Source organism: Coregonus clupeaformis, chromosome 7 (assembly GCF_020615455.1).
Source record: "Coregonus clupeaformis isolate EN_2021a chromosome 7, ASM2061545v1, whole genome shotgun sequence".
In the NCBI taxonomy this organism is placed as follows: domain Eukaryota; kingdom Metazoa; phylum Chordata; class Actinopteri; order Salmoniformes; family Salmonidae; genus Coregonus; species Coregonus clupeaformis.
This window is the reverse complement of record NC_059198.1, coordinates 53,381,327-53,393,364: the sequence shown is the minus strand read 5'-3', so window position 1 is coordinate 53,393,364 and position 12,038 is coordinate 53,381,327. Positions and strand designations below refer to the sequence as shown.

The 12,038-nt window shown below is 46.7% G+C and overlaps 1 protein-coding gene across 1 annotated transcript; it reads left to right on the top strand.

Moving 5' to 3' along the window:
• The first annotated feature begins 6,030 nt into the window (after nt 1-6,030).
• On the top strand, nt 6,031-6,954 carry LOC123491276 (early nodulin-75-like). The gene has a single exon (XM_045221554.1). The coding sequence runs from the start codon at nt 6,031-6,033 to the stop codon at nt 6,952-6,954; it is 924 nt and encodes a 307-aa protein (XP_045077489.1).
• Nucleotides 6,955-12,038: the final 5,084 nt, after the last annotated feature.

Below are 12,038 nucleotides of genomic sequence, written 5' to 3'. Positions count from 1 at the left end.
TGTTACGTTCTATTCTATTAAATCAAATCAAATTTTATTGGCCACATGCGCCGATTACAACAGGTGCAGACATTACAGTGAAATGCTTACTTACAGCCCTTAACCAACAGTGCATTTATTTTTAATAAAAATGTAGAATAAAAAAAACAAAAGTGTTGAGAAATAAAGAGCAGAAGTAAAATAAAATAACAGTAGGGATACAGTGGGGGAAAAAAGTATTTAGTCAGCCACCAACTGTGCAAGTTCTCCCACTTAAAAAGATGAGAGAGGCCTGCAATTTTCATCATAGGTACATGTCAACTATGACAGACAAATTGAGAAAAAAAAATCCAGAAAATCACATTGTAGGATTTTTAATGAATTTATTTGCAAATTATGGTGGAAAATAAGTATTTGGTCACCTACAAACAAGCAAGATTTCTGGCTCTCACAGACCTGTAACTTCTTCTTTAAGAGGCTCCTCTGTCCTCCACTCGTTACCTGTATTAATGGCACCTGTTTGAACTTGTTATCAGTATAAAAGACACCTGTCCACAACCTCAAACAGTCACACTCCAAACTCCACTATGGCCAAGACCAAAGAGCTGTCAAAGGACACCAGAAACAAGATTGTAGACCTGCACCAGGCTGGGAAGACTGAATCTGCAATAGGTAAGCATCTTGGTTTGAAGAAATCAACTGTGGGAGCAATTATTAGGAAATGGAAGACATACAAGACCACTGATAATCTCCCTCGATCTAGGGCTCCACGCAAGATCTCACCCCGTGGGGTCAAAATGATCACAAGAACGGTGAGCAAAAATCCCAGAACCACACGGGGGGACCTAGTGAATGACCTGCAGAGAGCTGGGACCAAAGTAACAAAGCCTACCAACAGTAACACACTACGCCGCCAGGGACTCAAATCCTGCAGTGCCAGACGTGTCCCCCTGCTTAAGCCAGTACATGTCCAGGCCCGTCTGAAGTTTTTTTAGAGTGCATTTGGATGATCCAGAAGAGGATTGGGAGAATGTCATATGGTCAGATGAAACCAAAATATAACTTTTTGGTAAAAACTCAACTCGTCGTGTTTGGAGGACAAAGAATGCTGAGTTGCATCCAAAGAACACCATACCTACTGTGAAGCATGGGGGTGGAAACATCATGCTTTGGGGCTGTTTTTCTGCAAAGGGACCAGGACGACTGATCCGTGTAAAGGAAAGAATGAATGGGGCCATGTAACGTGAGATTTTGAATGAAAACCTCCTTCCATCAGCAAGGGCATTGAAGATGAAACGTGGCTGGGTCTTTCAGCATGACAATGATCCCAAACACACCGCCCGGGCAACGAAGGAGTGGCTTCGTAAGAAGCATTTCAAGGTCCTGGAGTGGCCTAGCCAGTCTCCAGATCTCAACCCCATAGAACATCTTTGGAGGGAGTTGAAAGTCCGTGTTGCCCAGCGACAGCCCCAAAACATCACTGCTCTAGAGGAGATCTGCATGGAGGAATGGGCCAAAATACCAGCAACAGTGTGTGAAAACCTTGTGAAGACTTACAGAAAACGTTTGACCTGTGTCATTGCCAACAAAGGGTATATAACAAAGTATTGAGAAACTTTTGTTATTGACCAAATACTTATTTTCCACCATAATTTGCAAATAAATTCATAAAAAATCCTACAATGTGATTTTCTGGATTTTTTTTTCTCATTTTGTCTGTCATAGTTGACGTGTACCTATGATGAAAATTACAGTCCTCTCTCATCTTTTTAAGTGGGAGAACTTTCACAATTGGTGGCTGACTAAATACTTTTTTCCCCCACTGTATATATACAGGGGGGTACCGGTGCAGAGTCAATGTGCGGGGGCACCGGTTAGTTGAGGTAGTTGAAGTAATATGTACATGTGGGTAGAGTTAAAGTGACTATGCATAAGTATTTAACAGAGTAGCAGCAGCGTAAAAAGATAGGGGGTGGGGGGGCAGTGCAAATAGTCCGGAGAGCCATGATTAGCTGTTTAGGAGTCTTATGGCTTGGGGGTAGAAGCTGTTGAGAAGTCTTTTGGACCTAGACTTGGCACTCCGGTACCGCTTGCCATGCGGTAGCAGAGAGAACAGTCTATGACTAGGGTGGCTGGAGTCTTTGACAATTTTGAGGGCCTTCCTCTGACACCGCCTGGTATAGAGTTCCTGGATGGCAGGAAGCTTGGCCCCAGTGATGTACTGGGCCGTACACACTACCCTCTGTAGTGCCTTACGGTCGGAGGCCAAGCAGTTGCCATACCAGGCGGTGATGCAACCAGTCAGGATGCTCTCGATGTTGCAGCTGTAGAATTTTTTGAGAATCTGAGGACCCATGCCAAATCTTTTCATTTCTCTCTGCCTCCTTCTTTCCACTCCTCTCCTCTTTTGACCTCACCCTCTCACCGTCCCCCCCTACTCACAAGGCAGGCAATACGCTTGACCTCATCTTTACTAGATGCTGTTCTTCTACTAATTTCACTGCAACTCCCCTCCATGTCTCCGACCACTACTTTGTATCCTTTTCTCTCTCACTCTCCTCCAACACTACTCACTCTGCCCCTACTCAGATGGTAATGCGCCGTCGCAACCTTCGCTCTCTCTCTCCCACTACTCTCTCCTCTTCCATCCTATCATCTCTTCCCTCTGCTCAATCCTTCTCCCTCCGATCTCCTGATTCTGCCTCCTCAAACCTCCTCTCCTCCCTTTCTGCATCCTTTGACTCTCTATGTCCCCTATCCTCCCGGCCGGCTCGGTCCTCCCCTCCTGCTCCATGGCTTGACGACTCATTGCGAGCTCACAGAACAGGGCTCCGGGCAGCCGAGCGGAAATGGAGGAAAACTAGACTCCCTGTCATCTTTTCACTCCCTCCTCTCTACATTTTCTTCATCTGTTTCCGCTGCTAAAGTCACTTTCTACCACTCTAAATTCCAAGCATCTGCCTCTAACCCTAGGAAGCTCTTTGCCACCTCTCCTCCCTGCTGAATCCTCCTCCCCCTCTCTCTCCAGATAAAATCTTGCGACTTGTGACGGCCGGCCGCCCAACAACCTGCCCACTTGACCCTATCCCCTCCTCTCTTCTCCAGACCATCTCCGGTGACCTTCTCCCTTACCTCACCTCGCTGATCAACTCATCCTTGACCGCTGGCTATGTCCCTTCCGTCTTCAAGAGAGCGAGAGTTGCACCCCTCCTCAAAAAACCTACACTCGATCCCTCCGATGTCAACAACTACAGACCAGTATGCCTTCTTTCTTTTCTCTCCAAAACTATTGAGCGTGCCGTCTCTAGCCAACTCTCCTGCTATCTCTCTCAGAATTACCTTCTTGATCCAAACCAGTCAGGTTTCAAGACTGGTCACTCAACTGAGACTGCTCTTCTCTGTGTCACGGAGGCTCTCCGCACTGCTAAAGCTAACTCTCTCTCCTCTGCTCTTATCCTTCTAGACCTATCCGCTGCCTTTGATACTGTGAACCATCAGATCCTCCTCTCCATCCTCTCCGAGTTGGGCATCTCCGGCGCTGCTCACTCTTGGATTGCGTCCTACCTGACCGGTCGCTCCTACCAGGTGGCGTGGCGAGAATCTGTCTCCGCACCACATGCTCTCACCACTGGTGTCCCCCAGGGCTCAGTTCTAGGCCCTCTCCTATACTCGCTATACACCAAGTCACTTGGCTCCGTCATATCCTCACATGGCCTCTCCTATCATTGCTACGCTGACAACACACAACTAATCTTCTCCTTTCCCCCTTCTAATAACCAGGTGGCGAATCGCATCTCTGCATGTCTGGCAGACATATCAGTATGGATGACGGCTCACCACCTCAAGCTGAACCTTGGCAAGACGGAGCTGCTCTTCCTCCCGGGGAAGGACTGCCTGTTCCATGATCTCGCCATCACGGTTGACAACTCCGTTGTGTCCTCCTCCCAGAGTGCGAAGAGCCTTGGCGTGACCCTGGACAACACCCTGTCGTTCTCCGCTAACATCAAGGCGGTGACCCGATCCTGTAGGTTCATGCTCTACAACATTCGGAGAGTACGACCCTGCCTTACACAGGAAGTGGCACAGGTCCTAATCCAGGCACTTGTCATCTCCAGGCACTTGAGTTTTTTTAACTCGCTGTTGGCTGGGCTCCCTGCCTGTGCCATTAAACCCCTACAACTCATCCAGAATGCCGCAGCACGTCTGGTGTTCAACCTTCCCAAGTTCTCTCATGTCACCCCGCTCCTCCGCATACTCCACTGGCTTCCAGTTGAAGCTCGCATCTGCTACAAGACCATGGTGCTTGCCTACGGAGCTGTGAGGGGAACGGCACCTCCGTAACTACAGGCTCATATCAGTCCCTACACCCAAATGAGGGCATTGCGTTCATCCACCTCTGTCCTGCTGGTGAATGCACCATTTTGTAAGTCGCTCTGGATAAGAGCGTCTGCTAAATGACGTAAATGTAAATGTTAGTGAACCCCTCCCCTTCTCTCTAAATCCTCTAGGTTATATCAGCTGTGTTAGTGGAACCCTCCCCTTCTCCCTAAATCCTCTAGGTTATATCAGCTGTGTGGGTGGACCCCTCCCCTTCTCCCTAAATCCTCTAGGTTATATCAGCTGTGTTAGTGGACCCCTCCCCTTCTCCCTAAATCCTCTAGGTTATATCAGCTGTGTGGGTGAACCCCTCCTCTTCTCCCCCTTCTGAACTGCCTGACACATAGAGGGCACAACATGATCAGAGGTGAGAGGTCACTTGGTCGGGCATTCTTCTTCTTTGTGTGTCTTTCTGGCAGACTAGACAGTTTGTTGCATTTTGCTACATTGCATATTTGTTCATGAAAAATGGAAATTGCTCCACCATCTAACCCTATATACACAGAGTACAAAACATTAAGAACACCTGCTCTTTCCATGACATAGATTGACCAGGTCAATCCAGGTGAAAGCTATGATCCCTTATTGATGTCACTTGTTAAATCCACTTCAATCAGTGTAGATGAAGGGGAGGAGACAGGAATATCAGCAAGGCAAGCGTACATAATTTTACACTAAATTTGCAGTAAATGTTTTAGCTAGCTAGGTTCTTCACAAGACGACAGCCTGGTTTGCTGGTTTTCTCAGGAGTCCCTATGTCACGGTTTCGGCCGAGGCTGCTCCTCCTCCTTGCTCGGGCAGGCTTCGGCGGTCGTCGTCCCCGGAGTACTAGCTGCCACCGTTGGATGTTAGGCTGCTCCTCCTCCTTGCTCGGGCAGGCTTCGGCGGTCGTCGTCCCCGGAGTACTAGCTGCCACCATTGGATGTTATCGATGTTCGTTTGGTTTTGTCTTTATTGTACACCTGTTTTCCATTTGGGTTGATTATGTCCCCTATAAGTTTCTCGTTTTGTTTGTCGTGTATTGTATTGTGTGTTATTGTTCGCCTGTCATCAGGTGCGGCTCGTCGTTTGTATTTTGTATTTCCTGTCGTCGCACTGTACTGTTTTCGTGTGCTTTGGATTACTTGTGTTTTGCGCATTGTTGCGCATAGTCCGCCTCCTATTTTGTTGAGGCCAGTGTCTCTATATTTTTGTGTTCAGTAAAGTCGGTTGGATTTAGCTTCTGTGTCCTGCGTGTGACTCCTCCACCACATCCACATCAGCCACTGTGACACCCTAAAACATTAAACAACATGAATTACATGTCAAAATGCCCGCTGGCTAATGTTAGCTAGCTTGCTAAATAGCTATTTTCGTAAATTAATTTTAAAAAACGCATAATCGTTTTTCTCTACATTTTCTAACATTAGTCTCAAATGTATTTTTTTTCATTAATTCATTATAACATAATTACTTACATTTGCTTCCTTCCTTGTATTTTTGTCAGCCGTCTTTGCTGAAGCCTGCATTGGGTCGCAGAGCGTCAAATTCGTCATGGGAGTTTTGTCAATCACTCGATATGATTGGTCATCGCCCAGCGTTCGCTGCTGGTGATTTGCATAAAGTTGGGGATTTCTTAACTTTTTCTCCACCCCACGCCATATTCGCTCCGCCCACTCCGCTTCTCACCGCCCAATGGTCTCCGCCCACTCCGCTGCTCACCGCCCCAATGGTCTCCGCCCCACTCCGCTTCTCACCGCCCAATGGTCTCCGCCCACTCCGCTTCTCACCGCCCCAATGGTCTCCGCCCCACTCCGCTTCTCACCGCCCCAATGGTCTCCGCCCCACTCCGCTTCTCACCGCCCAATGGTCTCCGCCCACTCCGCTTCTCACCGCCCAATGGTCTCCGCCCACTCCGCTTCTCACCGCCCAATGGTCTCCGCCCACTCCGCTTCTCACCGCCCCAATGGTCTCCGCCCACTCCGCTTCTCACCGCCCAATGGTCTCCGCCCACTCCGCTTCTCACCGCCCAATGGTCTCCGCCCACTCCGCTTCTCACCGCCCAATGGTCTCCGCCCACTCCGCTTCTCACTGCCCAATGGTCTCCGCCCACTCCGCTTCTCACCGCCCAATGGTCTCCGCCCACTCCGCTTCTCACCGCCCAATGGTCTCCGCCCACTCCGCTTCTCACCGCCCCAATGGTCTCCGCCCACTCCGCTTCTCACCGCCCCAATGGTCTCCGCCCCACTCCGCTGCTCACCGCCCCAATGGTCTCCGCCCACTCCGCTTCTCACCGCCCAATGGTCTCCGCCCACTCCGCTTCTCACCGCCCCAATGGTCTCCGCCCACTCCGCTTCTCACCGCCCAATGGTCTCCGCCCACTCCGCTGCTCACCGCCCCAATGGTCTCCGCCCACTCCGCTTCTCACCGCCCCAATGGTCTCCGCCCCACTCCGCTGCTCACCGCCCCAATGGTCTCCGCCCACTCCGCTTCTCACCGCCCCAATGGTCTCCGCCCCACTCCGCTGCTCACCGCCCCAATGGTCTCCGCCCCACTCCGCTGCTCACCGCTTTCCTTCCATTTAAAATCAATAGGATGCTGTGTTTCACAGCGTGGTGAAGCCCCTTCTGCTCTCCAAGCCAAACCTTTAGTATAGTTTTATCTAAAAAGGATAACTTTTTCAATGTTTCACACTTAACATTTTAAAGAAAATTCACTGAGTAGGATGGTCCTCCCCGTCCTCCTCTGAGTAGGATGGTCCTCCCCGTCCTCCTCTGAGTAGGATGGTCCTCCCTGTCCTCCTCTGAGTAGGATGGTCCTCCCTGTCCTCCTCTGAGTAGGATGGTCCTCCCCGTCCTCCTCTGAGTAGGATGGTCCTCCCCGTCCTCCTCTGAGTAGGATGGTCCTCCCCGTCCTCCTCTGAGTAGGATGGTCCTCCCTGTCCTCCTCTGAGTAGGATGGTCCTCCCTGTCCTCCTCTGAGTAGGATGGTCCTCCCCGTCCTCCTCTGAGTAGGATGGTCCTCCCCGTCCTCCTCTGAGTAGGATGGTCCTCCCTGTCCTCCTCTGAGTAGGATGGTCCTCCCCGTCCTCCTCTGAGTAGGATGGTCCTCCCCGTCCTCCTCTGAGTAGGATGGTCCTCCCTGTCCTCCTCTGAGTAGGATGGTCCTCCCCGTCCTCCTCTGAGTAGCCTCACCTGACACAGATCCATTGTCAACACACAATATGCAATATGTCTCTAATGTCTCTTCTCCCTGAAAATAATTATTGTCTTTGCTCAGAATCTATGAGGTAAGTTGTCTTATTCTGATTAATAATATTTCATTGGGCCAGCCTGTCAGGGGTTATCAGTAGGCCTTGTGTCTGTCCCAAATTGCACCCTATTCCCTATATAGTGCACTACTTTTGACCAGGGCCCATGGGGTGCACTATGTGGGGAAAAGGGTGCCATTTGCGACATAGCCCAGTATGCCTACTAGTATTTCCACATTGCCACCTAGTGGACAATAAAACTGCCTACAGTACATATTTATCAGCAGAAGTATTATTATTCTCTCCTCTCATATTATCACAATTTCAGGTTTTCAGAGGATTATTCAGAATGATAAATACAAATAATTAAAATGTTCACATTATCAGTCAATTGATATCAGTACACTGGATTGGGTTGTGAGTAACCTAATGCAGCAGGCATATAGAAAAATGGCTGAAACTAGATCCACTACAAGAAAAACAACTGTCGTTCTCTTCTGGACTGGAGGAGTTAAGACGTTAACGTCCAAAACCGGAAGTCTCGTAGCTCTGTTTCCATTTCCCCTGAAAACTGGAACATCCAGTTGTTGGGGACTCGGCCAAGTATGGGTAGCTGCAGTCCAATATGGCGACCGACGAGTGGGCGTGTCGAAAGGAGTGCGTGTATGGAAAGCGAATCAGCTAATTGGGCAGATTTGTTGCCAATTGAGACCGTTTTGCGTGGCTGATTGGGCTGCGTGACGAGATAAGCCGGGGACCAACGGTGCTGTTTCCGCCTGCCTGCCGACTTGAAGTGCTTCCTACTGGGTATCACGGTCGTGTCGCCGGTGGAAGCTAACGTGGCCATTTTTTCTCTCACGTTATTTTATTTCAAGTAGGATAGCAGCCTACACAATACATAACTAATATTGATAACCATCTAGATGTCACAACCCAATCGAACACCTTTGGGTTGAATTGGAATGCCGACTGCGAGCCAGGCCTAATCGCCCAACATCAGTGCCCAACCTCAATAATGCACTTGTGGCTGAATGGAAGCAAGTCCCCGCAGCAATGTTCCAACATCTAGTGGAAAGCCTTCCCAGAAGAGTGGAGGCTGTTATAGCAGAAAAGAGGGGGACCAACTCCATATTAATGCCCATGATTTTGGAATGAGATGTTGGACGAGCAGGTGTCCACATCCTTTTGGTCACGTAGTGCAGCTGCTCCATACAGTAACAATAGACACATGAAAGTACATTCAATCACAAACATCGTACGTGTCCCTACCATTCATAGCCCACCAAATCACAGACTATTTAATCAGACTCCATTGCTTCCCGCAGTTGTGTCAAGTTGGCTAGATGTCCTTTGGGTGGTGGACCATTCTTACACATGGGAAACTGTTGAATGTGAAAAACCCAGCAGCGTTGCAGTTCTTGACACAAACCGTTGCGCCTGGCACCTACTACGACACCCCGTTCAAAGGCACTTAAATATTTTGTCTTGGCCATTCAATCTCTGAATGGCACACATACACAATCCATGTCTCAATTGTCTCAAGGCTTAAAAATCCTTCTTTAGCCTGTCTCCTCCCCTTCATATATACTGATTGAAGAGGATTTAACAGGTTACATCAGTAAGGGATCATAGCTTTCACCTGGATTCACCTGGTCAGTCTATCTCATGGAAAGAGCAGGTGTTCTTAATGTTTTGTATACTCAGTATATATATATATATATATACACAGTGCCTTCGGAAAGTATTCAGACCCCTTGACTTTTCCACATTTTGTTACATTACAGGCATATTCTAAAATTGATTTAAAAAAAAAATCCTCAGCAATCTACACACAACACCTCATAATGACAAAGCAAAGGCACTGTATATACTACAGCATGATGACATATATCCCTCTGTTTTCTAGAGGGGGACAGGGACTACAGTATGATGACATATATCCCTCTGTTTCTAGAGGGGGACAGGGACAGTGTGTAATGTGTAATTAACTAAATTGACTTTGTATTTGACGCTGGATGCAGAGTTCCAGTCCCTTACAATTCCTCACGTCCTACAGATGTTCAGTAGAGAAAAACATCCATAGACACAGCATTATATAGACCACTTCCTACAGGTAACATCCATAGATATGAAGCTGCTACCAGTCAAAAGTTTGGACACACCTACTCATTCAAGGGTTTTTCTTTATTTTTTACTATTTTCTACATTGTAAAATGACAGTGAAGACATCAAAATGATGAAATAACACATATGGAATCATGTAGTAACCAAAAAAGTGTTAAACAAATAAACATCTATTTGTGATTCTTCAAATAGCCACCCTTTGCCTTTAATTAAGTTATCCTCTGCAGCAGAGGTAACTCTGAATCTTCCATTCCTGTGGTTGTCCTCGTGAGAGCCAGTTTCATCATAGCGCTTGATGGTTTTTGCGACTGCGCTTAAAGAAACTTTCAAAGTTCTTGAAATGTTCCATATTGACTGACCTTCATGTCTTAAAGTAATGATGGACTGTTGTTTCTCTCTGCTTATTTGAGCTGTTCTTGCCATAATATTGACTTGGTCTTTTACCAAATAGGGCTATCTTCTGTATACCCCTCTGATATGACGTCTTTTCACAATGTTGTAGGAATTAGGTTAAATTCATTAGATAGGTAACTCTCTTTATAACATTTTTGCCATGCATATTTCTGGATTTTGTTGTTGTTATTCTGTCTCTCACTGTTCAAATAAACCTACCATTAAAATTATAGACTGATCGTGTCTTTGTCAGTGGGCAAACGTACAAAATCAGCAGGGGATCAAATACTTTTTTTTCCCTCAATGTACATTACTCTTACTGAAAGACTCATGTGAAGGTGAAATTACAGAGGAACTTCTGGATGCAATTAAAGACTAAGTCCGGGAAAACTCTAGGGTTGGATGGCATACCAGTCGAGGTATACCAAACCTTTTTTGATATACTCAGAGGACCGTTATTAGCATGTTTTAACCACTCCTATGTAAATGGTAGATTATCAGACACTCAAGAAGAAGGTCTGATTTCATTATTACTGAAACAGGATACAAGTGGAAAATATAAAGATCCAGTCCAACACTTCAGTGTTGTGATGCAAAAATTCTAGCAAAATGTATAGCGCATAGAATTAAAAAGGTATTGTCGGACATTATTCATTCTAATCAGACAGGTTTTTTACATGGAAGATACATTGGAGATAATATAAGGCAAGTACTGGAAACAATAGAACACTATGGAAAATATGGGAAACCAGGCCTGCTATTCATAGCAGACTTCGAAAAGGCATTTGATAAACTACGACTGGGGTTTATATATAAATGCCTGGAGCATTTCAGTTTTGGACAATCTCTTATGAATTGGGTTAAAATCATGTAAAGTAACCCTAGGTGTAAAATAGTAAATAATGGCTATTTCTCAGAAAGTTGTAAACTGTCAAGAGGAGTGAAACAAGGTTGTCCACTATCGGCATATCTATTTATAATGGCCATCGAGATGTTAGCTATTAAAATCAGATCCAACAATAATATCAAGGGATTAGAAATCCAGGGCTTAAAAACAAAGGTCTCATTGTACGCTGATGATTCATGTTTTCTTTTAAATCCACAACTTGAATCCCTCCACAGCCTCATAGAGGATCTACAGTGAGGGAAAAAAGTATTTGATCCCCTGCTGATTTTGTATGTTTGCCCACTGACAAAGACATGATCAGTCTATAATTTTAATGGTAGGTTTATTTGAACAGTGTGAGACAGAATAACAACAACAAAAAATCCAGAAAAACGCATGTCAAAAATGTTATAAATTGATTTGCATTTTAATGAGGGAAATAAGTATTTGACCCCTCTGCAAAATCCTTGTTGGCAATCACAGAGGTCAGACGTTTCTTGTAGTTGGCCACCAGGTTTGCACACATCTCAGGAGGGATTTCGTCCCACTCCTCTTTGCAGATCTTCTCCAATTCATTAAGGTTTCGAGGCTGACGTTTGGCAACTCGAACCTTCAACTCCCTCCACAGATTTTCTATGGGATTAAGGTCTGGAGACTGGCTAGGCCACTCCAGGACCTTAACGTGCTTCTTCTTGAGCCAGTCCTTTGTTGCCTTGGCCGTGTGTTTTGGGTCATTGTCATGCTGGAATACCCATCCACGACCCATTTTCAATGCTCTGGCTGAGGGAAGGAGGTTCTCACCCAAGATTTGACGGTACATGACGCCGTCCATCGTCCCTTTGATGTGGTGGAGTTGTCCTGTCCCCTTAGCAGAAAAACACCCCCAAAGCATAATGTTTCCACCTCCATGTTTCACGGTGGGGTTGGTGTTCTTGGGGTCACAGGCAGCATTCCTCCTCCTCCAAACACGGCGAGTTGAGTTGATGCCAAATAGCTCGTTTTTGGTCTCATCTGACCACAACAATTTCACCCAGTTCTCTTCTGAATCAT

Bases quoted from the DNA above. Each gene is read 5' to 3' on its own strand.
- LOC123491276 (XM_045221554.1), top strand. From the start codon at position 6,031: ATGGTCTCCGCCCACTCCGCTGCTCACCGCCCCAATGGTCTCCGCCCC.